General features: G+C 39.5%; 3 protein-coding genes across 14 annotated transcripts; 1 reads left to right on the forward strand and 2 right to left on the reverse strand.

Annotated features, from left to right (window-relative positions):
• Positions 1-7,294: 7,294 nt before the first annotated feature.
• On the forward strand, positions 7,295-15,088 carry LOC131671710 (uncharacterized). Of its 3 annotated transcripts, none has more exons than XM_058948340.1 (7): positions 7,295-7,782; positions 11,432-11,554; positions 11,966-12,371; positions 13,086-13,295; positions 13,468-13,727; positions 14,040-14,358; positions 14,888-15,088. In XM_058948340.1, exons 2-7 carry the CDS (start codon positions 11,468-11,470, stop codon positions 15,073-15,075), a joined length of 1,470 nt encoding a protein of 489 aa, XP_058804323.1. In that variant the 5' UTR covers positions 7,295-7,782; positions 11,432-11,467; the 3' UTR covers positions 15,076-15,088. The 3 variants fall into 3 exon arrangements, with proteins under 3 accessions (XP_058804323.1, XP_058804321.1, XP_058804322.1); XM_058948338.1 differs by having other exon boundaries at positions 7,306-7,782; positions 14,040-14,354; positions 14,884-15,088; XM_058948339.1 differs by lacking the exon at positions 7,295-7,782 and adding an exon at positions 8,894-9,213 and having other exon boundaries at positions 14,040-14,354; positions 14,884-15,088.
• A 558-nt stretch (positions 15,089-15,646) lies between these two features.
• On the reverse strand, positions 15,647-21,664 carry LOC131671709 (protein tramtrack, alpha isoform-like). 10 transcript variants are annotated; one of them, XM_058948330.1, is made up of 7 exons: positions 21,553-21,664; positions 19,105-19,293; positions 18,789-18,971; positions 18,488-18,713; positions 17,694-18,167; positions 16,104-16,427; positions 15,647-15,997 (listed from the first exon to the last, which is right to left on the reverse strand). In XM_058948330.1, the coding sequence occupies exons 2-7, from the start codon at positions 19,291-19,293 to the stop codon at positions 15,654-15,656; spliced, it is 1,740 nt and encodes a 579-aa protein (XP_058804313.1). In that variant the 5' UTR covers positions 21,553-21,664; the 3' UTR covers positions 15,647-15,653. The 10 variants fall into 10 exon arrangements, with proteins under 10 accessions (XP_058804313.1, XP_058804312.1, XP_058804311.1 ...); XM_058948329.1 differs by lacking the exon at positions 21,553-21,664 and adding an exon at positions 20,693-20,872; XM_058948328.1 differs by lacking the exon at positions 21,553-21,664 and adding an exon at positions 20,052-20,618.
• Positions 21,665-22,179: 515 nt separating this feature from the next.
• LOC131671705 (venom protease-like) lies at positions 22,180-24,011 on the reverse strand. Its single transcript, XM_058948324.1, has 6 exons — positions 23,966-24,011; positions 23,649-23,777; positions 23,012-23,302; positions 22,827-22,928; positions 22,435-22,583; positions 22,180-22,335 (listed from the first exon to the last, which is right to left on the reverse strand). The coding sequence occupies exons 1-6, from the start codon at positions 24,009-24,011 to the stop codon at positions 22,180-22,182; spliced, it is 873 nt and encodes a 290-aa protein (XP_058804307.1).
• Positions 24,012-25,021: the final 1,010 nt, after the last annotated feature.

A 25,021-nucleotide genomic window follows, 5' to 3' on the forward strand; every position in this document is an offset into this window, starting at 1 on the left:
ATATTTTTACGCGTAATTAAAAAAAACTCGTTTCGATAGTTTGAATAGTTGCAGAGATATAAATTTTTCATCAAAAATATTCAATTCTTTATAACTTTTGATATAATTATTGTGATATAAAAATGCATACTGAAGTAAACTACCATATAATCAACATTTATATCAATTAGTTTCAAAAAAATCTGAGACCTATCCAAGGAAAATTGATCGTAATAGCCTGGAATGTGCCAGCACGAGTCGGAGGCGACGTGCTGTAACGAGTTTCGTCAAGAAACCTTTTTGTATCAGTTATGAACATTATTTTTCCACAAGAGAGCCGAAAACAAGCGCCAAATATACGATTTGGAGGTTAAAATGCGATTAATTATACACACGAAATATCTACTGTTTTTAGTGTATATAGGTGACAAGCAGCACATTTCTCTATTTGCATGGTGGATACAACCAAGATAACCTTTCGCGACCCACAGACAAGTATGTTCAAAATACTGCCTTCAATAAAAACTAAAAGATCTCATGCAGTCGCTATTCTTTACCAAAACTGCTTTCATGTTTTATGCGCATTATGCGACTCATGTTGGCTTAAAATTCGTACAGACTTAATTAAAATACGTAAAACTTGTACAGACTACTTTGACATGCAAATAATACATTTTGAGAAGTAATATAAATAATAATATATCCCAACATTAGGTAGTCTGAAAACTTATTGTATAAATTTAATTTCTAAAGCTTATTTAAAAAAATATTTTTAGGAATGATTATAAACTCTAAAAATATGCCCCTAATATGGAACTAGTTTTGAAAAAAATGATTTTAATATCAATAATGGCTGAATTTTCCGCCAATGTATGAAACGGGTTTAAATTATCCGGTAACTAAGTTGGATGGCAAACTGTATGCTTAGAAAGAAGAATAACCAATGGATGAAATCACTATAAAAAATCTCGTATGCTCTGATCTTACATCTAATATCGTCGAAGTCTATAGCAAAAAAATAGGTGTACGAGTTCAATATTGTGATAATTTTTTAATACTAATTTCGATGTTACTTTATATAATAGTTGGTAGATGGTTAAGAGAATAAATAAACAGACTTAATTTTCTCATGGTTGCTCACAAAGGAAAACTATTGTCTATCGGAGGAAATGAAGAAAATACAGTTAAAGTTTATGAACCCAGCAAAAACCAGTGGTAAATAGATAACAATTTATCTTCAAAACTTGAAGTACGCTGTCAGGTAAAGCTGAAGGTCCTAAAAATGGCTTGATCCCATTCAGTTACACAAAGTAATATTACGCAGTAAAACCAACTTGAGAATAAAGTTTAATAAAAATACGCACTTCTGATTAAAATTAAGTTATAAAAAAGAAAATGTATGTTTTTCATTTGTTATTTATAATTAGCTGCTAGCACTAAGTGTAGCTATGCTTGCGTAACAATCAGTCAAGGAGGTGACTGTTGCGGTTAAATTCTTCCTCATTGCCATCAACAAGAACAGTACAAGGTGAAAAGAGCATACTCTTGTCAAAGAATCATTGGTGCTCGTATCATTTTTAAATAAATGATTATGTAATTCTCTTTTTCATTTAGCAAGATTATAACAGAGCGCTCAGTTGTTGTTAGATGGCCGGTCAAACTGGCTGTTTAACTTTTGTAATTCTGAATAATTTGACAATTTTTAATGAGTTATTATATACAATTACATACAATAAATCATTAGCCGATTCCTCGAAAATAATAGTGTATATTTTTATGAGCTTTGAATTATAATTGCATTTTTTACGTTTCACGCACGAATTAAGAGAAAATGTTCTTGATAATACCATATCCGAGGTTCGAATTAAAAAATTTTTCATTACTATGACGTATAGATTGTGCAAAACAGCAGTCTGTAACTGATTCTTGATTCTCAATTTAAATGTAACATAAATATTGAAAATAAATGCAATTTTTATTATTAAGTACTACTAGTTTTATTCGGCTTAAAAAGCTCATTATTTATGTTACGTTGTGCAAGGATCCGCCTGCTGTTTAAATTAACAAACAATTAGAGTCCGAACTCATGTATGAGGCATATGAGAATTATATGTGTGAAAAGAACTGATTTTCTTTGTAATGTCGTATGACTTAAATGGAAAAATATGGCTTATTGTAGTTTGATAGAAAGATAATTTATGTCTTTGAACAATATAGAAAAAATTCATGGCAATTAAGATTCCTCTATACATATCTATTGATATACTAATAATGAATAGTATTTGCTTCAAAATCTACAAGTATGCATTTCATTGCCAAAAAAAAGCAATAGAACATAGTAGTGTAAAACAGTATCAATTAGTTTGATAACAATACGAATCAATTTCGACTCTTCCAATGCATCAATTTCCTTTACATCAATTCTTGAACTTGTTACGTTACAAACAACGCAAAAGAAAACTTAAATTTAGCAAATGTAAACAAATGAGATGTGATAGTCAAATGAAACCTTTGAAAATTAATCTTTAACAAATTTTTTTTAACGCCACTTGTGAACCAAACAAATCATAATTGATACACAGGAGTAATCTATCAATTTATATTATTTTTTAGTTCTATAACACGTATTATAGTTTGAACCTTGCAGAAACGTCTATAGATATATATGAAGAGGTTTTAAAAGTAATGTTCTTGAAATAATATACTTTTTTTCTAATTTACTCGCATTACCCAGTAAATTTTCGAACAAATTGAAATCCAAAGAAACCATGTGAAAGTTGATAACATTTCACATATTTTGAAATAAAAATCGATTTAAGAGAATTCCATGGCATTTATTCGACAAATAGATGAAAGTTGTTTTTAAAATAATAGCTTTACAATGTATATTTAACCACGATGCCTTAGAACTACGGAAGTGTTTTTCGGGGAAATAAAAAATACGTATGTCATGAAATTTTATATGAAGAATATATATATATATATATATATATAACAGCATCCCAGAAAATAGAAAATGTGAATTTTTGGTTGATTACTTGTGGAATGATTTGTGAAACCACGTATATTACTTTGAAAAATGAATTATACGTTATAATACACATTAAAAATAAAACGAATGAATTATTTGTCAACTTGATCATTTTATACTATACTATGGACATCAGACGCACTTCGTGCGCTTTCACCTTCTTTTTCATTTCTTGTCATATTGATTAACATACTTAACGCAATAAATCCCTTTTTTTAAAGGTGGATTTTTCAATTTTTGTTACAAAACACATATCACAGTGGAAAACGTGTATTAGTAAAACAGTTCCGCGTATTCTAAATTCATGTTCTAAATCGTCGTATTCTAAATTATCACATCGAAAACTGATATAAACAATCTCTTTAGTTCTTTTCAACTAACCAATTAGAACACGAATAAAATGCTTCATTATGGCATCCATCACCTGTTTATAAGGGGAATGTATATGTAAGTTTATTCAAGTATTTTATAAGTTCTCCCTATTTTATATGTTTTTATTTCAAATGTAAATACTACAAATACAAATAATGCAAATAAGTAAATGAGTACACCAATCATTCTTATGAATAGATACACAATGTAGATTTCGTATTTTACGCTTTTAAATATCCGCATCTTCGTTTCTTATGTGCTCGAAATTAAATCTTTTTCTTGCAGGAATCTTTTTAGTCTGTCTATCATACCGCTCATTGCTTTTTCATTATGCCCTAATAATACTAAGTAATTCGCTATTTTTGTATAATAATCTATACAATATATATGAAAAGGCTATATGGAAAAAAACATGTTTGAGATTTATCTAATAATCAAACTTATGAATTGTACGCTACACTCATGCTGAATTTATTTAATTATAATTTTCGTGAACATTTATTATAAGAATTGATTGACATGCAAAACAGTTTATCGTGATTATTAAATTTTTACAAAATTGCGTACAAAGCTACATTGGCAAAGATAGTATCAGTCATGAAATTGAAAAATTTCACATGGCTACTGCCACTGAAAATGAAATACTAACACTGAAAATAAAATGATAAAAAAGTCAACAAGCCCGCACGATGTAATCGTCAGAGGAAACGAAAAAACAAATCAGCTTAAAAAATCTTTGCTGGCTATATGTTTTTGCTAATGGTAATTTGATTTTATTCCGTGAGAATGTATTGATAAAAGCTGTAAATGAAAGAAAAGGCTGGCGAGAGAGAGAGAGCTGGGTCGCCGGTAGAATCGGCGACAGTGCCGAGATAGATCGTTTGCGGCGCGTGGAAGTGCATTGTAGCGGCGTCGAGTCGAGTCTGAGTGGCGAGCAGGTGGATTAGCAATTTTAATAAGCGCGCGACGCCGCGAGCACTCGTTGCCCGCAGGCCCGTAAGGCGCGCCAGGAGGACGGGATTAAGGGGTGGACGCGCGGGCCGCGGCGAGCCCGAGCACGCGAAAACCAAAAGATTACGCGGCGCGCATCGCTGCGCGTGCTCCGCGCGTAGCTGCGGCTTCCGCGTGAACCTTGCCGCGGGCCGCGGGCGTCCCCCCTGCATTAAGCTGTATTTCGTCTGTCTCGCGCGCGCAATAATAATTATCGCGAGTCTCGGGCTCGCTCCTGGCACTAACCCGTCAAGCCGGCCGCGCGGCCGAGCGATTTCAGCCGATTTATCGCGCGTCTCAATGCCGCCTTGGTCTCGTCGAGTAGCATCTTCTGTTCACTTGGCGCGGATAAGCTGGAGAGCCGCGGCGGCCGCCGCTCGGCGCTCGCCCGCGTTATATCGGCTCGCTATCGCGATAAGCCGCGATGCTCATTTTTGTGCAGCCTCGCGATAGAGCCGTCGACGGCGACAGCGGCGGCCTTGACACGATGACGTAGCTGGGCGAAATATTCGCGAAAAGTCGACCGATAAAGCTGCCGAGGCAGACAGGTCGAACGAGCGAGCGGGGCCAACTTTGACCTGAAAAAAATTGGCGAAAAAACGAAAGTCAGCGTGTAGTCTCGAATACTTGCAGGATTCGCTCGCGATCGCGCACTCGTCGCGGGCTCAATTCCCGCGTACAGCGAAACTCGTACCCCTAGACCACTGGCTGACTGATGAGCCTCGATCAAGTTTAGCCTGATAGTTCGCGCGGCGCGCTCGCTTTGTTGTCGCGGATTACCGATCGTCGGTCATCCATGCGTTTTCTGCTCCCTTCTCGGCATTATTCGTGTATTTTCTCGTATTTCCTCGTGGAAGCCGGGCGTTTGTCTATGCGCACGTCGATCGCCGTCTCTTTTTCAATGGGTTTGACGATCACAAAAATGACGTTTATCACTACGGTACTTTCTCTTTAGGTTTGTAATTGAAAATAGAGGATATCAGTTTTGAAAATGAACCGTCGAGCTCTATGAACTTTACACCGCGATGTGAAAGGCTTACCGGATGTCGATAAGCTGCCGGTGCTTGCTATCAATCAATAAAATAAACTAGAAACGTCAGTTGACTATCGACGACAAATAAATTGTTTGGAAAACTCGCAAGTACGCAAGTTACAAGTGGCACTTGACGATGCAAAATGAGAATAGCGCGAGCTTAGATTTCTCAAAGGGACTTTGTTCGACAAAATTTTCCAGGAGAACCTTAATTTTCGTGGATCGTAAAACTGAAACTGATCTGATTAGAAGGTTTGAGAGCGCGAGAAGGGTTCTTTTAATCCCGCAGGTAAATAGGGGAGAGTAGAGCTGCGCACAGCAAGTGGCCTATTTAATTATCTCGCGTAAATTGCAGCTGTTGCGGTTGCCGGGAAGGTGGGGAGGGGCTCTATCATTAAAAAGTTCCTTGTATTTTCTGGCCAAATTACAGCCTCCATTGTATTCCCGAAGGATTAACTAGAATTCTAAGATCCAACTTTTCAAGTGTGTTATCAGCGGCACTGAATAAAAAATGCAATTAAGCGTAGCGTCGACAACCGCGCTGTGCATTTATCACACCGACCGAGTTTCTTACACGATATGTCACGCTGCGATGAGGGCGCTCAAAGGGGGAGAGCAATATTTGCGCCAATGACATTTTCAACTTACTGCTTTTCCAATGCCCTTCGAATGTTTATGCTTGCGTTGATTAATGTCCGATCCGCGAATCGCGAAACGGCGATCGTAAAACGTGGCGTCCGATGGTGACCATTTGTCATCGAATGCTCGCAGCCGGAAATAGACAGCGGGGATTGAAAGCAGAAGAACGGAGCGACCATTGGAACTTAACAAAAAGCAAACAATGAGAATGGCGCGCGGACGAGCGAGCAAAACAATTGTTAACTTTAGGCTCTTTTGCAATCGATGTGCCTTATCGTTGATTATAACAATTGATGCCTCTCCTTTTCCGCTGCTCGCGCTTTCTCTAGCTATTCGTCCCTTTTGATTGACTAATAGAAACACGAGCATCGATTTGCGACAGCCCCGACAATGAAACATCCGTAGGCATTTGCCGCGAGCGAGCGAGCGTTAATTGTTTGGTCAGTTTCGAATGAGCGGCTTTGCGTCGATTCATTAATTTCCAGGCATCTCTGTCGCATTTGTACGTACATTCACAGCCCCCTGCCGTTCAATTGCAAACTGTAATTACCCAACTTTCTTTCCTATGCTACCTATAATTTCCGCGATATTCGTCGATGCATTATCGCTTTCGATATTCAATATTTATGTCAATAGGATACAATCAATTGAGCCTAAGTTTAAATCAACAAAATGTTTGACATCTGTCAAACTCGTCGTGGTTAGCAGATAAGCACCGATAGACGTTAGCTTTATCTCTTGCTCATATCTTATCATTCGTCAAAATGAATAGACCTAATTGAACAACCCGTTGGCTGGCTGGTATTTTAAAGGAGAAGAATAATGACACTGAAAACAATGTTTCACCACGTAAGTATTTTTCTAGCGAAGCCTGTGCAGTAAACAGCACATTTTAAAAAGCACGCGGGTTCATATATACGTCATATGAATTACGCGATTTCTCGACAATCAGACCGCACGTATATCGAAAATCTATTTGAAACGGCCGTGCAAAAAGTGCGCAAAGATCCATAAATCTGTCAAACTGATGGGGGAACGTATTGACGAGCGTGATCGGCGAAAAGAAAAAAAAGTTCCGCGGGCAGGGGGCGCAGGAGGGAGGAACGGGTGAGCGCGTCGTAACGGCGTTGACGGTTGAATCGAAGCGACGCGGCGCGCGCGTCAGTAGCAAACGATCAGCCGGTGATTCGGGCGCAATCCCGAAGAAATATATCGCCGCGCGCCGATCTGCGTGTAAATGCGCACGCGTCGGCGAGGCGAGACTCGAAGCAATTTCCAGGGCAGCGGACGCCCGTGTACAAATGTATGTGTGCGTCGCCGTGCGCCGCGGGGTCATCGCAGTTATCGCGCGCGCGCGCGCGACCAACTCTCCCGTTGAACGTAAATACGTCATGCGCAGATACAGGCCCGGCTAACTCTGGAGCATCGGCCGACGTTTGTTGTACACATATACGCTTTCTCGAAATTCCCGCTCGCGCGCGCGCGCGCGGCGTCCGGCGTCGGAGCCAAGCCGAGGTGTGTACGTAGCGTTAGTGCCGCGATGAAACCGACCAGATAAGCGGACGGGAACGATGCTGCTGTTGCTGCTCCGCGGCCTCCGGAGTGAGAAGATGGACGCGCGGAGATTACGTTTATCGCTCTGCGCAAAAGTCCGCGGCTAAGTGAGCTCGAGGCTCGGCGAAACGGAAAACAGCGACCAAGCGTCGGACGTTCCCGGGGCCAGCTGCTCGAGTTTGCCGTAAGTAATCGACGAGCTCGCGTCCAAGACGAAGTAGCGTTCGCGCATCTGCGCGTCTTCGCATAAATGTGCTTTACGTAAGCGCGTTGCGCCTCCCGCGTGCGCCTCCCGCGTGCGCCGCGCCAGTGAGAGCGCGCGCACACGACGCGCGAGCGACGACCGCAGAGTGTCGTAAGGAGACGTTTAACGTTTGTTAACGTCGCTCGTCTGCTGCCTCTCGGCCCCCTCCATCCATATAAGCGGTTACCTGATACTTCTTTGCCACGCACGCGCTGCTCTCGGATAATCATTATACCGCCGCTGCCGCGTGCCTAGTCCTCACTTTTACCCCCGGAAGCCGTCTCTCGTTTTAACGGCTTGCCTCCGGAGCTGTACGACACACGCAGCGCTTTATCACCAGACTGCCGCGGCTATCTTTTCGCAACCTGCAGATCCGTGCGGTTAGCCCGGATGTTTATCTGTCCTTTTTGCGCATTGTCATTTTCTTTTTTCCAAACATTTCATTTCCTGAATGCTTCCCGGCACTACATCACCTATTGCTGGGAAATTGTCAGTCTACACTCCCGAAAGGTGATTTTCGACGTAAAAAGTTCCGAGGAAACTCCACTTTTATTTGTGGAATTGAAAGTTTTTATACCCGCATTGCTCGCGTTTTTCTTCTGAATTCCCTTTTATACAACAGCAAAATCCCACGAGTATATATTAAAATATGAAATCACTTTAAACTAAATTATTATTAAAATAAATCAATCAGTTACGTGAATTTAAAAATCTCCGTGATATAATCTATTCGACTTTATGTACATTTTAATATCAACATCTATATCGAAAATTAAAAACCGTTGGTAAACCGCAAAATTTTTTTACCGTTGGTAAACACAAATTTTCATGAGTCTTCAACATTGAATTTATTAACAATCTGAAGTTAAAAATTTTAAAATAAAAGAAACGCAACAGTCGCAAATTGTGCTTTTATCGGTATCGTCAAGTCAAAAGCTCAGCGCAATGAATGAAAAGCGCTCACGTCGTGACCGCAAATCGGGAGACACGAATATTAAATTAGCATCTCTATGACAAGACGAGTAGGTGCCAACGGTTCGTAGCGGCAGTCGCGTTGTAGTAGCTCGAGTGCAGCGACACTGCTCGCGCCAGTGCGGCCAACAAAACAGAGTATCTCTACCGCACAAATCATTAAGAAAAAAGAAAAAAAATTAAAGAAGAACGCCATGGACGGCGGTAGCGTAATAATCCTGTTATCGGGCGTTCTGCGGCGAAAAATTGCCGATGTCACAATAAGTTAAGAGTGCCTTTCGACGATCGTTCGAGCATGTGCTTCATACTGTATTCAAAAATATGGCCAGGACGCAAGAATTTTTCAAACGACTAAAAGTCCTAATACAGTTTTCCGGATTTCGTTTCCACGTCTGAGCCGTGAGTATATATATGAAATTTCAATCACGAACATTCTACGATTTTCTAAGCTGCTTTTATGCTTTCCGAATCAACTCTGAGAGCTCGTTTAGTTCGTATTCATGTTTTCGAATACAGAACATACAAATTCTCCTCTGCGTTTCGTAATCCGTTCCCACAGATTTCGCAATATGTTTGTCATACCAATGAATTTCATTATGGACCAGATTGATAATATCGTAGTAACAAAGCCAAAAACTAACATCGAGGCTGCCAACAGGTCACCGATAGATTTTTAATCGGGAAAAAATTGAATTAACATACGGCTACGATTTTTGTTTGATAAGCGGATTGAGCACATTTCGAAAACAAATGTTGAATAGGATTTTATATCTGTAATGATAATAAAATCTTTCTAAAGACTCTTCTAAGTCAATGTCAAAGTCATAACTTAATTAATATGCGAAGGATATAATACGGATATAGGTCAATAAAGAAACAGTATAACCACAGGTTGCCTACTCGTCGCCAATGCTAAAACTTGATTCTCGTTTGATTTATTGACTAATGCTTCAACGTACATACAGTTATTGAAAAGTCGACGTTTAAATATAAATACGCACTCACGTTTAATCTACAAAACGAATCAGTTTTGTACGCACTTTCGAAAAAATGTCCAAGGACCAGAGTTGCAAAATAAAATTGGATCAATGCAACTAATTCAGCTTGAAAAATCTTAACAAATTAATGTTTTGCAAAATCTTGGCGACTTTAAAGGAATCGAAAAAACTTTTTTTTACAAATCTACTGACGCTCGACTTTAATAACAAAAATGAATGCAGAGAGAGAGAGAGAGAGAGAGAGAGAGAGAGAGAGAGAGAGAGAGAGAGAGAGAGGGAGAAAGAGAGAAAACCGATCGACCGAAAACGAAACGAAAACGCAAAAGAAGCTTTTCCACGAATTCACATACATCAATCAAACCTTTGCCGAATTGAACAATGAAAATCACAAGTGCTCAATAATTCTAATTGAGAGCTGTCATCGGCGGGGCATTATGTGCTCTGAAAAGAGAGAAAGTTAGAAATGAACCAAAACGAGAGTGCGCGAAAAAAAAATACATCGTCGGAAGCCGAGCAAGTGAACGCGGGAAGCGGGTCGAGTACGTTATACACAGAGAGAAAGAGAGAGAGAGAGAAAGAGAGAGAGAGAGCTGCAAAGTTTATATACTACACGTAGGCTACCGATTAGTATCACTGCGGCTTGAGTTCTGCTTTGATTACCTTATTGCCCTGTCGTGACTCTCCCTATATTCAAGCTACGTCGTTTGTAAATTAGCCTCTTACATGTGCTCGATATCACTACGATCTCGGTAATTGTTGACTGCGCCTCGTTTGTACATTTTTTTGTCAATAGCATAGTTAGCGAACAATATTTCTGACGGATTTGTTCGAGTGACTGGCATACTGATCGCTGACGTGTAATAGTGATCATTTCCCTGTACATTCCAATGAGTTAGCCGCAGAAGCTCCCCCAGGTAGTTAGTAAAATTATCGTATCGTTACATGAAATCAGTTACAACAAACTCACGCGTACATCCGTACAGTTAAATATCGAATGTCGCTCGTTAAAAGCCTCATTGACAAGCATCGCTAAATCGAAATAGCAAGTAAGCGAAGAGAATAATCCTTCCGTTTGAGAAAAAAAAGAACAACAAATTATGTAATAATTAATAACGCAAATATTCATAAATCTTGAGAAACTTCGTACATTGAAGCGTGCTAAGACAGAAGACTCGTCTTGCCAGTCTGGACCCACTATCTATACGTAACGAATGAGAACGCACCGCCGATAGCGTATTATCGTGAGAATATACATCCTCTTTTTTTCCAATCTTTGCTCCAAATGTTACGTTCCACGTTGCACTGAAATTTACTTCTCACGTTGCTCTCTGCTACGTGACCAAATATAGGCTGCTAAATCCCACGCAAACAATACTACCTTTCGTTACTTTGTGTCCACATCAGTGTGAATACGGCGATCGCAAACTCACGAATAGAAAAATTTCACTCCGCGGGAATGAAAATATGATAGAGCTTCTAACAAAAAGCGAGTTTAGAGCTTACATATCGCAGTGAACGCGTGCCGAGACTTGTTGTTTTACGTAAGAGATGCTTGGACGGAATCGATGAATTTGCATAGTTATTATTCACTTTCATCAGGCGACAAATTGCATTTTCAGTGGTGTCGACCAAGTGCGAGTTAAAAACTCGACGGTATGTTTTCCCTCCGGGACTCCTCCAGCGCCAACTCATCGGGAATAGACGAGGACTCTTTTGGCTGGTGGATTGGCGCTGAATCACAAGTGAGTTTTTTTTCTCTCTGTCTTCTTTTTGCCGAAGCATAATAAAACTCTCGCTGACTCCCCCTCATAAAAATTCAATGATTATGTATACCTGGGCGAACAAAAAAAAGTTCTTTTCATTCAACAGTTCGTGTCTTTTCATACTTTGGCGTAATCAAAATGCTGGATAAAACGTAAAGGATATTGTTGGAGCATTATATATTGATAGATTATAGAACCGTTGCGAAGATATATTAAAAAGATACTCTAATTTTCCGTCTTGAAGATTTGACAAATGAACAAGTTTATCGTTGTGGAGAAATATATTCGTCAATGATAATAATAATATCAACTTTATGAACTACAAATTATAAAATTGTATAATTAATGTCTCATTACACAAGATGATAAATTAATATGTCTGCTGCTCAGTGCGAAAGAAGCGAAGCAACGACGAAGGATGTGGAACGTCCACGAGCAGACTCGTTCGTCAACTCAGATGCCGACGAGATCTGCACATGCTCGGATGACTATCTGCTCACCTGGCAGAATGACGAGGAGCAGCTCGTAGCCGCCGCTGCTGCTGCTGCCGAAAGCGACGAAGCTGAACACATTGAACTTTGTTCTTTTGACGGTGTCGGGCGATCGCCTCGACTTCTCACGGATTGGCAAAGGCAAGCCGTGTGTTACACTCCGGAGCGCCTTGTCCGCGATGACAATTATAAAATACTCACGCCATCTGCGCGATGCTTTCAACCTTGTTACGTGAACTTTCGTGGCGAAGAGGTAGAGCTCGAGCAGAGGAATCGTGATAAGGACATCAGTGATGGAAAGATCGGTAAACGCAATTATATAATTACGAACGTTGATCTTTCAGTAAAGTAAACAAAATCTTTAAAAAGCAATACGTTTGGTATAGCTTGCAAAATTCATTTCTCTACCTTGCTCCAAAAACTTATAAAAACGTTACCAAATTAAAATATCAAAAAGATTATGGAAGCTTGTTTAGCCATATTCCATGAACCAGAAATACAACAAATTAACTTGAAGATGCAATAAATGAAAATTAAATTGAATAATACACGGAAATGGCAATAACCCTATTTTTTCAACACTAAAAAAGTGGCAAATCGTTATTTGTTCAGAATATATCAAGTTAAAAAAAGATTGTTTCGCCAAAGGCGAGCATATTATATTATCATATTATCTTTTTTTACGAATCGAGGTTTGAGTGCACGTGGCTTGACGAATACTTGTTACCACTAATTTTTGAAATGCAAATTTAATATTCGATATTTGATCAATAGTTGCGGAATAATTTTGAATATCGAACTTGAAAAGATTAAATTATATTTTAAATGAATTGTACGTTATGACACCGAAAGCTAACATAAATAATACTTCTGGATTAGCTTGTAACAAAAATGTTTTAATTTTACGTGGCTGTCTAAAATGTATCTGCATGACTTAACGAGAGAAACGACTTATCTGTAACAAATACAACACATTATATGTGTTATGATATAATCATCTCCATCGAAACAATTAACAGGTGCCGCTCAACTTGTCTTGCTACTTGAAAGTCTCCAACAAGGAAGCTTCTCATCCTCGCAATCGGGTAATAGATGTTGCCGTTGCGTGAGGTATGGAGACGGCCAAGTGCTGCTACACAATGAACGATGCTCGAGGGATGAGTCGGCAGCAGAAAAGTCGTCGTACATGATTCGTGTGCATACAAATGCAAAAATGCCGTTCAGCTCAGGTTGAATTACCGTTTTACTTGACTATAATGTTTTATAATCGTATTTTCGAGCGTAAGATAAAAATAGCATAATCATGCATTTAAAAAAGATACAGTTGACCTCGCAAATAAAGCATTTTGGCGAAACTTCGTCGGTGAAGTCGTTATAGAAGGTACTTGAAAATTTTTGCAGAGTACGGCTCGTACGACGAAGATCACATGCCTCCAGATAACAACTGTCATGGAAAAGAATCGTCGGAACTCTGCGAAGACAGCAGCGGCGTATCGTCGGTTGATACAATTACTGCGTTGCACACCGACGACTGGAGTTGCGCCAATGGAAAAACAGCCGACGTAGTCGACGATCTTTCGACGAGACTACAGCCTAGGAGACTCTCCGACGAGTGGGCGTATACGTCTTTCGAGTACGCTCTCGTTTCGCCTGACAGACCGGTAAATTCAACGATACACGTCCTGTACAGATTTCATCGAAGCTTGCATGAATAGATAACTGCATAACTCGTATTCAATTTTGTCAAACGCTATATGGATGCTTTCTCCGATGATAATTTTGTTAGATATATATTAAATTTTTCTTCTGGCCTGTCAATGCGGATCGAACCGTCTAGCCATAAACGCAATGGCATCGATGAACGAAGTTACAAATGTTGATCGTTTTTCAAATATTCGTATATCACTGAACGAACTTATCCCAAAGCCTCGAGCAATCGATCAAAGTCCAATATGGCATTCTTGATTTTGTAGGACAGCGAAATCTCAAGCGAAATGGTGGCGCTTCTAGCGGATCTCGACACCGAACGTGCGCAAGCTCTGCTTTCAATGACAGACGAGGATCGGTTTCAGGGTGCAACACACTCGGGTCATGACTGCTTTGCGCGTCTCGCTCTGGCGATTGAGCCCGACGGCCGACTAGTGTGGAGGCCACGCGCAAGCCAACCTCGAATCCCTCACAGTGATCCTGGGCCCGAACTTGAGCAATTGCGAGACAAAATTGACAGATTGCATGGCTCCAGCAGGCAGTTGCTCGAGGAAATGTCCTCGCTTCGAAAAGATTTTGCGGTTGGTATCGATTCAGTATCTCTACGATATACAAGTGTGTCTATAGCTTTCTTCACTTAGTAAGTGTGATAAAAGTCGTTTGCAAACTCTTTGACGCAACAGCAGTTTTTGAAAGAAACAATTGTATTATTCAAGCTCTTGAAATGAATGGCTATGGCTTATTGATTGAACAATTATGACTTTGACCAGAAATCGCAAAAATCAAATTATATATATTTCAATTCTTATTAATAGTTGATTGTGCAGTAGAGCAAATATTATTGTCCATAAAAGATAAAATACTCTGTAGTGTGTTAATTAAAAATCTTTTATTACATTTTCGGATACAAACCCAACTAAAATGATTTTTAGAATAACAATTTCCAACGAAATTAACATAATACAGTATTTCTTTAAACGAATTCTATAACATAGGTGCAGTTAAGCTTAACGCTGTAATATTGCTATTTAAAGAAATCAGTAGTCATGCGAATCGTTTAAACGATTTAAAAAATATTACATTTAATATAATTAATCTTTACCTTTGCAGAAAGATGAATGGAAAATAAATGGTTTGTCAGATGATGTAAGAAAACTTCGGAATGAAGTGTGTGAATTGAGGTACCTAGATGATCTCTTGAAGCTCTTAAGAGGTGAATTGGACAGGACCTCCAAGAGAAATTGGCCATTTGCTATTGGCAATCCAAAGTACGGCAGGGAAGAAATAAATCTTGTTGTCTAACTTCCAAAGTAAATCTCGCGCGTGATGTTTAAGAAAATAACCGCCTATTTGTTCGTTCATTTTTTGTATAAAATATAAATTATTTGTTTGTATATAGCCTATGCCGAGTAATCAATGCAACTTTGATACTTAAGTTATATAATTTAAAAATTGTTCAGCGTCAGTTTTAATAAAATATCCCGTTTCTACATAAATCTTTGAAACTATACTCAAGTCAATTGTTTGACGAAGCTAAATATTTATTTGAAACGCAGCCTTACGTATCTATAATACCAGAATAACTTTGACTGTAACATATTTGTTTGTTCCATTTTATACATAAATTCGCTGTACAAATATAAAATTCTTACATATTTAACTTATAAAGATGTACCGAGTTTATATACAACGCATGTATTTACATATATATCTAAAAAGTTGCCTACGAGAATCATCATCACTTGAAAATAAATTCCCGTGCACACTGAGCGTCCAACTTGATAAATCACAATTGAAAATGTATTCCCTCGATTTGAACGAGGAAGAAGGTACAAAGAATGAGAGTTATTTGTCGTTCACTATTTGAAATAAAGTTGAGATCATGTGAGCTCTGTCCGTGGTAAATGTCTAGCACTGGGGTAATGTTGCCTGGTGGGATCGTGCGGGTATCCCATATTTGCACGAAGGAATTCCGAGTGACGGAACACGTCGTGTGGAGTGGACAACGTTGGTAAGGTCGGTAGCGTCGGAAGTAAACAACTCAGCATACTGGCACTCTCGGACGAGTATACGCCATTGTTCGGCGGGACCATGGTTGGGGGCGGTGGTGGACAAGCCACCGCGGGTGTCGCGTGTGCAGGAGTGGTATTATGGCTGTGAGCAGGCCCAGGGTGGTGATGATGGTGATTGGCCACCCCAGCAGATCCCGTCAACATCAGGGAACCTAGCACCAAAAACACAAATTTTAGATCGATCAGCTCATTCGATTCGTAGTCGCGACTTTATTTATTATTTGTTTTAGTTTTACTGATAGTCAAAAAAAAATTTACCTGGCACATGAATACTGGACGAATTAGAACCGGGCCCCGTGCTTAAATTTAACGAAGACATTGACGAATAATCGGTAGCTTCGGATTTAGCACGTTGGAGATCTCGGTCCCTAAACACCAGTGAGGTTCTGGAGTAGTGTGAGGTTTTCGGCGTAAAACTTTTACCGGATTTATCTTTTTTAACTCTTATTCCTGATTTACCGGAGCCCGATCCAAAATGTAACAATTCCAAATGCCTTCTCAAATTTCTAGACTGTCGAATCGATGCGCCGCATAATGGACAAGTGGCAGGCTGATCCGACTGCGTTCTTGATTTCCAATCTCCTGTAATCAAAATATACGTGTTCTACCTGGAGAAGACCAATTTTTTCAAGTCGAGTTTTGAGAATAAAGTTAAATGAAAGAACGAACTCCCAGTTTTTATTGATAGCAAAAAACAATTTTATTCATAAATTTAAAATAATATTAAATGTGAACACTTTTATTTACAGTTACAAGTAATATACATTTTATAATTTGCACTTATGACGGTACTTGGATAAATGATTCATGTTCATATCAAAGCTTGAATGATTTCATAATAAATCGCACAAATGATAGAATAATATGTTAATAGTAATAATAATAAAACTTTTTGTTCTGCTTTTCATAAAACTTTGTGATTATTTATAGGAAACTAATTAATTCAGAAAAACAGTAGAAAAATCTTTAAACGTAACGTCATATGATTTACAAAAAACTCACTATACGTGTGGATGTTGCAATAAATAGAAATTGTAGTTGTCGTGTCTAATGGAAAATGGAAAGCAATAAATTCCGTTTGGCATTAACTGATGTCTCAAATTGTTTTGATATTGTTATTACAATCTAATTGTTATGTCTAAACAGGTTCTCTTACTAGCTAAACTGGAAGATATACTCAAGTCCAAGTCGCTTAGTATTAACTTCACCTTCTAAAAGATCAATGAAAATGTTCAAACTTATAATCTAATCTTACGTGAGTATTTAAGAGTCCTTCATACGATTGATTGATTATACAATCCCACCACAAATGTCTCACTTCGAAAACGACTGAGGAATTGTTGCCATTCCGAAGAAGCAGTCTCGTCTTTTTGCCACAAATACATGATATTCAAAGATATGAGCGTCAAATCATGAGAGAGAGAGAGAGAGAGAGAGAGAGAGTATCAAATATAAATACGTGTATACAATGTGGCATAAGTACTTAGCTTAAAAAATGAAACAAGATTATTTTTCTGTTTATCGTGTTCTTTTTGTTTGTTTTCTTAAACGAGCTTCGTTATTCTCAGTCTATCTATCTCGCATAGAAGAACCGCACGTGAAAATCTGTTTCCCATTCTCAAAGTCGCGCCACAGTATCGCACACTGAAAACTACTGAATGACCTTCGACTTGATTTTAAGCTTAGTTTTCTCCTTTTTTCATCTAGCTACAGTCGGCGAGGAAATGCTACTGTGCGGTGACACGACGTTAGAACCTTGCGGAGATGGAGAAGGTAGCGGACTTGGATTACACACGATTTGTTCACAACTACTTCCTCCACTTTCGGATCCACACACAACTGACTGACCTGGATAACCCGGTATGTCGATTTCTGGCTTCACTTCGACCGACATTGAATTCGATACCACTTGATGGTTTGGATTTGCGGTGAAACGGTACTTGCACGAGGATAACAAATGTCGACGCAAGTTTCGCGCTTGGCGTAACGTTGCACCACACAGCGGACAAGTGCCTGGACAGTCGGATGCTCCACGTATCTTGGCGGTTGACTGAGTCGACGTCGTCGACGTGGTATTCGACGGGGAGGTGGTTTGTGCCGGCACACTGCTGGTTCCCGAGGAGTAGGCAACATTTTGCATTGCCCCCGGGAACTGCGGTATATGCAGCGGCGAGTATGGTTGCATTGGCATCAGATTGTGCAGATGTGGCTGCTCACTATCTTGCTCCGAGATCAAGCCACCTGGATTGTGCTCATGTACTGGGTGTACCAGCTGATGTTGCGGCAGCGGCGAGGAAATGTGGTGATTCGACCGTTCCTTGGCTGTTAACAGACACAAACACAACATTACCATGCTGAGGGCTGAACTGACCTTTCGTTAAGGGATTAGTCACCGCCAAATTTCATATTTTTTCTATCTGTTCAATTAGTGCGCAGTTCAACCCATTCGATGGTTGTGCTTGTGTCCGTACTTACTAATACAAAAACTCCATTGTGCGAAAAAAAACCTTTATGCACTTTCGTTAAATTATAAAAAAATTACTGTCTTAAGAATCAAAAGGATTGCGGACACAAAACACAAGTTTCAATGGATAGCCTCAATGTGCCGAATTTTATGTGTAAAGATTTAAAATAGTTCTCACCATCATCATCATCTCCATCCTTATGGCCATAATCTGACCTATTGTCCTCAGAATCATGTGATCTACTTTCAATAGAGTAACCTGCACGCGGCCATTTTCCACCTCCACCAGAGAGCTTCCTCTTCTTCTTTCTTTTACGTGGGGAAAGATATGAATTCATTGCCTCTCTGGCTGCATTAGCATCATTGCAGCCTGGTATCGCAGAAACTGGTATTTGCTCTCCCTTCTAAAGTAGAAAAAAGTATGCAATAGTAATTGTTTACAGAAAAACAAGCATAGAAAAATGGGTATACCAATATACCTCTGTCATAATGGTGGGTGGCGTTAGACCGTGAATGCTGAGGCAATGAGCTGCCTGCAGCAACGAAGGCAACTGTGAGGGCTCCACGCTTATTTCTCCTTTATAAACAAATTCTAAAATGGACTCTAATTCATTCGCACCAATGCCTGCTAGCATAACCACTGGATGCTGACATGGTGTACTCTGAAAATAGGCAATAAGGACATGCTGTAACAAACCCATTGGAGAGATACAGAGAGAAAGAGTGAGAGAGTGGAGCCAGTGATTGTATGAGGCAATGAAAGAGGTGAGAATGCTAATGAGGCTAATCCTATACCTTTAACAACTCAAGAAGAAAGGGACTTGCAGCAGAGAGAACGATTTTATGCGCGGAAAAAGTACGACCTTCGGCAGCGAGAGTAACGTCTACCAGATCACCGTGTCCTCGAAGCAGTTGTACGGCAGAAGCGAGCGATGAACCAAATTCGCCCCAGGATAAGCTGTACAGCTGACTAGCGCTACCCATCTGAAAAAAAGAGTGTGCACATGAGAAGGGAGCGGCACCTGCATCGACAGCGGAAAAGAATCTTGATTTCTAGCTACCCAACAAACAGAACTTCTTCAGCGCGACGACGCGCAACGCTACTCTCTCACAGCAGCCCCGGGGCATTAACCTCAACGAGTTTGAATGAAGAACTCAGGAGAGAAAGAGCGAGAGAATGAGAGAGAGACAGAGAGAGAGACAGAGAGAGAGAGAGACAGAGAGAGAGAGAGACAGAGAGAGAGAGAGCGCGAGAGCGCGCGAGAGAGGAAAAACCGGCAAATGGAGGCCGACGAGAGAAGGGAGCGAGGGAAGGGGAGGGCAGAGCAACGAATACACGTCTCTCTCTTTCTCGCGTTGCAGTCTATAGCAGGAGATAAAGAGAGAGAAATTTTTTTCTCTCGAAAAAGAGCGCAGAGTGCCGTTACAGTGGACGCTCGGGCTCTCTCGCTTGGCGAATCCCTCGGACGCACATACCTACATGGACACATACTCACACTCGAGCAGTCGGGCAGATAGACAGACAAACCCACACACAGGCATATATTCGTATTCGTTATATTATAAAGACCCCTATAGCAATGCATACAGTAGAAGAGCGAGAGCGAGAGAGAGAGCGAGAGAGCGAGAGAGAGAGTGAGTGAGAGAGCGGCGGCAGCGACGTTTGTCGCCCCGCGCTCTCCCGCCTCCTCTTTGCTACTAATTAATGCCCCCTTCTCCCGTAGCCACCCAGCAATACCTACACGTACGCGCCAAGAAAATCGTTCTCTCTGCAGCTTTCGGATGACGGGAATGCGGATGGGTTGCCGGCGAGTTGAACACCCACATTTTCTTTTCAACCAACAAGTCAAGTCGAATCAAAGTCGAACTGGAGCTGCTCGGCCCAACGTATAATATGTTTCAACTTCGCAGCTAACCTATCTTACACACAAAAGCACAGGACGTAGAGCGAATGAGCAAGCCAGCACTTGAATGTCGAAGCGCGCACTGTACACATATCGATGCACTAACAAACAACAAAAACAAACAATACGAACTGATCGAGGTAACGAGCTGGCGGCGCAGCGACGGGGATGCGTCGCCCGCCGGATTCACGTACGCGTTTGTGTCTGTGTTGGTAAGTATGTGATGCGCACGGCTGTGTGTTGTATAAGAATGAAGTGTGGAAGCTCACGCGTGTGTGCGTGCGTTGTCGCTGGTAGTGGAGGAACGACTTTGAGACTGCGGCGGTGGCGTTGGCGGCCGCTTGCGTCCGCGATCGAAGTGCCTCGTCGGCACTACGCGCGCGACGCACATACAGACACACAATACATACTCGCATACACTTGCGTATCAACCACACACATACACGCACACAACCACGCAGTATATACAACGGACTTACCTTGCATATATGCGCTCTCTCGTTCGCTCTCTTTCTCTCGGTGAAAGTCTCTCTCGAAGTAGGCTAAATCGCTCTCTCGGGCTCCGGCTATTCAGGCCAGGTTAAGGAGAGACATCGCTCGTTGGAGCTGTGCCCGCGCAATGCCTTCCTCTCTCTGAGAGACTCTCTCGTTCTCTCTCCCATTCTCTCTTTCTCTCTCTCTCTCTCTCTCTCTCTCTCTCTCTCTCTCTCTCTGACTCTCTCATTCTCATTCTCTCTCTCTTTCTCTCTCTCTCTCTCTCTCTCTCTCTCTCCTTCCTGTTAATCCCTCTCTCCTCTCCTCTCTCGTTCGTTCGCTTTATCATGCTGCCTGCTCTCTCGCTCTCTACCCGAACGAGGGGGAGAGAAAGAGAGAGAGAGAGAGAGAGAGAGAGAGAGAGAGAGAGAGAGAGAGAGAGAGAGAGAGAGAGAGAGAGAGAGAGAGAGAGAGAGAGAGAGAGAGAGAGAGAGAGAGAGAGAGCACAAGCGAGAGTCAGAGAGCCAGAGAGAGGAGAGAGAACTCGGGGGGGAATTCGGTGTTTTTTGCACCGCTAGTAAAGGGGGCGAGAAGGAGGGAAGGAACGCGAGAGCTGTTTTGCGCGCGCGCGCACACTTGGAACGCGATACCAGATATATACCAACTCTCTCTCTCTTTCTCTCTCTTTCTCTTTCTCACTCTCTTGTGAATATGCACCGGAGACGCATTGCTGCCGAACACACTCGATGCGTAACGGGAGAAAAAACGGGATCAGCTTGAGCTTGGGATAGACAGAAGAAAGATCCACTCACTCACTACGATGACGAACCAATCTTACACGCACTTGAGGATTTTTGGTACTTACACATGTAATGCACGCTGGTCTGGTCGTCGACGCCGAGACTGACGAGCAGCTTGGGCCCCGTGCGGAGTTGCTGCTTCTCGCTTCCTCACCCCCTTCTTCTCGCCGAGCCAGCGCCAGCCAACTCTCCCCCGCTACAATAGTGCTGCCAGCTACCGGCAGCCAGTTCTCTCTCTCTCTCTCTCTCTCACTCGTCTTCTCGCGCTCTCTGTCCTACATTTGAGTTTGCCAATTTTTCGCTAAATTCCGTGCTATACATCTTTATGCAGCTAGTTCATTCGGTTGAATAATTACCCTTAGTCGATGCACAAACTTCATAAGACAGCGGTTTAAAACGCTAAAACGCGCGATACTCGATGAGAAATAATAATCTTTGTACGCAACAGCACAGGTTGGTTTTTCATTTATAATCTGGATTATTCTTTTCTCTATAAAGTTACAACTTGTCACTTAAATTTCAAAATATATTTTAAAGGATAAGCGATGTCTTTAACTATTTAAATTAAAATCTAGTTCATTAAATTATTAACAATTTACTGTTTTACTTTTACTACTACCCTCTGGCTTTATTAATACATGTATTGAATAATTTAAAACGAAAAAGTTACAAAATTAACATTGTTTTCATGATTATTGCATATTACAAAATATGAAGTTGAAAAACTCTGAGACACGCGTATACAATCCTGGGTTTTCAGGTACAGCGCACCGAAATCCGGTAGAAACAACACCGATTAAATAGTAGCTCATGTTATACGAAAACATTAGAGGTCCTCCACTATCACCCTATTGAAAAAGGTGACATTTAATAAGGATCGCGCAAGCCATAAAAAGTCATTGTGTTTATATTTTCATAATTTTTGTGTAAAGTTGATTTTACAATACCTGACAGGCATCTATACCACCTTCCTGATATCCAGCACACAACATTCTTTTATTAACAATTACTTTTTTATGACGATAAGCCTCATCACATTTAGAATTATCTTGCACTGGCACTCGAGATTCTCGAAGAACGTTACTATGCGGTCCGCCTAAAAAGTTCAAAATGTTTTTATGAAAAACACTTGATAAATATTATATTCATATTTTCAAGCAAATAGATATATAAAAATCGACCTAGACTGAAGAAAACAAATGTATTCGATATTTATTCGATCGCTAATAAGTGAAAGATACATTCCAATATAGTTTTTAATTTTGTTAAAAGTCGAATTATTTATAATCAGGTTACTCACGCATCGAATTATGAAATTTCAGGAAATGTCAGTAATTACCGTAGTATGTAGCTCCCCATCCTGCAATAAAAGGATGAGTTCCCGTGAAATTACGATTTTTTATATCATCGGCTAGTGGTAGACATATCGGATGTATGGAATCTGTAAAATAATTCCATTAATGGATATATTGAATATAGGTCTAATGAAAATTAAGAAAGTATTAAATAATAATTAGTTTAAACCCGTAAATTCAACATCTTTTTCGAGCGTTAACACGGCAATATCGTTTTGTTTGCTGATATCGTTATATTTTGGATGAGGCACAGCCGTCTTAACTGAAACTTCAATAGACTTGACTCCGTCCAGCTTATTTTCATAATTATGTTCACCTAACCGAATCGTGACATCAGACATATCCTTTTCTACGCAATGGGCTGCTGTTATCAAGTGTCTTTTAGATATTAAAGTCGCACCGCAAAAAATTATTTTTTTGGATTTACTATGACCAATAGCAGCAATCCATGGCCATGAATCTGAAAGTTCAAATTTAAAATAAAACACCCAAACGTATTCTCATTAATTACTCTCATTATTATTCTACTGTATCGCTCATTGCGCATTCTTCATTTTATTTCGTCTATAATATGTATTTGATAAAATTCAAGAATGAAAAAATAATAGTAACATTTTTATTAAAGTTATCGTGTTTTAGCAAGTTATGAAAGTTTAAAACAAATATCACCAAGTTTTGCACTCGATATAGAACTGATGATACAATAACTTTCAATCGAGTTTAATTTATTATATCTCGCTCACTATTTATTGTAGATCGCTCACTTGCACAATATTTATTATATCGCTCACTTGCACTGTACGTACATACTTTAGCTTCTGTTCCACCGACAACTCTATTATGTGCAGCTTTACTGTAGCCACATAAAGGAGGATAAAATGTTTTTGGTAAGAAAAAGCCGTCCGCATCACTTACTAAATGTACTTTTTTATTTTCTGAAAAGAAATCTTAATATTGCAAGCTTAATTCTATCGAACTTCATGAATTTATTTATTATAACAAGGAAATGCTCCCACCCCGACCTCATTGATTTCAATAAAATCTTTTGTTATAGTTCATGAAAAAATAAGGTATACGTGTTTTTTTTATCGGCGGAAAAACACTTTGACGAGGTGAAAACTGCCCTCGTTCATCTCCAAAAATGGATTTTCCAATGTATCACTTCTCATGTGAATACGAAACTAGCGCATGCAATTCCGACCTTAAGGGGGCAACCTTTATTTTTTTAATTTAAAGCTCTATCTTTTGAAGGGCAGTTTTCACCCCTTCCAAGTGTTTTTCTGCCGATAAAACAAAAAAAAACACGTATGCCTTATTTTTTTATGAACATATCAAAAGATTATTGAAATTGGTGAAATTGGGTTGGAAGATTTCCTTGTAAATATGAAAACTTGATTCTTTAAAAGACAACAAATTTAGGAAACTTAAATACTTTAAAAACCAACTGTAATAATTGGTTTCTCAGTAGATTGTTAATTGGAATAAATGCAAATCGTGGAATATAAAGCTCACTATTTGCACATGTGTTGTCACACTTGTAGGAATTGATAAGATATAATATAAAAAAAACTATTTCGCATAGGTTGTAATCTTTTCTCGTCATTTTCAAACGTGAAATTGACATGTAGAAATATATTTGCACATTCAATTAATATAGTTTGTAAACTGAAAGAATTTATGGAACTCTGAAAAATAAAGAAATTCTATTTCTTAATTCATATAAAATAAATGAATAAAGAAAACTTTATGAATGTTTTAAGTAGAAACAAACGCAGACTGAAAAACTCGAAGTAAATACTTCTTTTTATATTATCGTCAGTGAAAGCATATTCAGCTGGTATTCGTATACAACGCTATTTATTAATGCATAAGTATACTATGACTTGTAATATTACTCTATATATGATAATTGTGATACAATACTTCATTTAAATAAAAAATATCTTCAAGATACTTCATTATATTACTTTTTGATAGATAAAAAGTAATTATAAAATAAAGTAGTTCCTTTTTAAATATTTATTTTTGTTATTGTTATTATTACTTCAAGATTGTTATTATTACGTTTATTTAGTTAACAAAATACTTTTGTTAATAAATGTTCAAAGTTTGTAAACCTTAAAATAGTAGTTTTATTGATAAAACACTTATTCTAGCAAAAAATCAAAAGTTTTTTTCC

This window comes from Phymastichus coffea, unplaced genomic scaffold (genome assembly GCF_024137745.1).
Source record: "Phymastichus coffea isolate CEN01 unplaced genomic scaffold, Cenicafe_Pcof_1.1 PCOF00133, whole genome shotgun sequence".
Lineage (NCBI taxonomy): Eukaryota > Metazoa > Arthropoda > Insecta > Hymenoptera > Eulophidae > Phymastichus > Phymastichus coffea.

Excerpts from the sequence above, each read along its gene's own strand:
- LOC131671710 (XM_058948340.1), top strand. The coding sequence starts at position 11,468 with ATGTTTTCCCTCCGGGACTCCTCCAGCGCCAACTCATCGGGAATAGAC. Across the intron at positions 13,296-13,467 it reads AAAAATGCCGTTCAGCTCAG|AGTACGGCTCGTACGACGAA; the intron begins GTTGAATTACCG and ends AAATTTTTGCAG. Across the intron at positions 14,359-14,887 it reads TCGAAAAGATTTTGCGGTTG|ATGAATGGAAAATAAATGGT; the intron begins GTATCGATTCAG and ends CTTTGCAGAAAG.
- LOC131671709 (XM_058948327.1), bottom strand. The coding sequence starts at position 19,895 with ATGCATTGCTATAGGGGTCTTTATAATATAACGAATACGAATATATGC. Across the intron at positions 18,714-18,788 it reads CACCCACCATTATGACAGAG|AAGGGAGAGCAAATACCAGT; the intron begins GTATATTGGTAT and ends TTTCTACTTTAG. Across the intron at positions 15,998-16,103 it reads GTCCAGTATTCATGTGCCAG|GTTCCCTGATGTTGACGGGA; the intron begins GTAAATTTTTTT and ends TTTTGGTGCTAG.
- LOC131671705 (XM_058948324.1), bottom strand. The coding sequence starts at position 24,011 with ATGAGAAGTGATACATTGGAAAATCCATTTTTGGAGATGAACGAGG. Across the intron at positions 22,584-22,826 it reads ATGGGGAGCTACATACTACG|GCGGACCGCATAGTAACGTT; the intron begins GTAATTACTGAC and ends TGAACTTTTTAG. Across the intron at positions 22,336-22,434 it reads GTGGTATAGATGCCTGTCAG|GGTGATAGTGGAGGACCTCT; the intron begins GTATTGTAAAAT and ends CTTTTTCAATAG.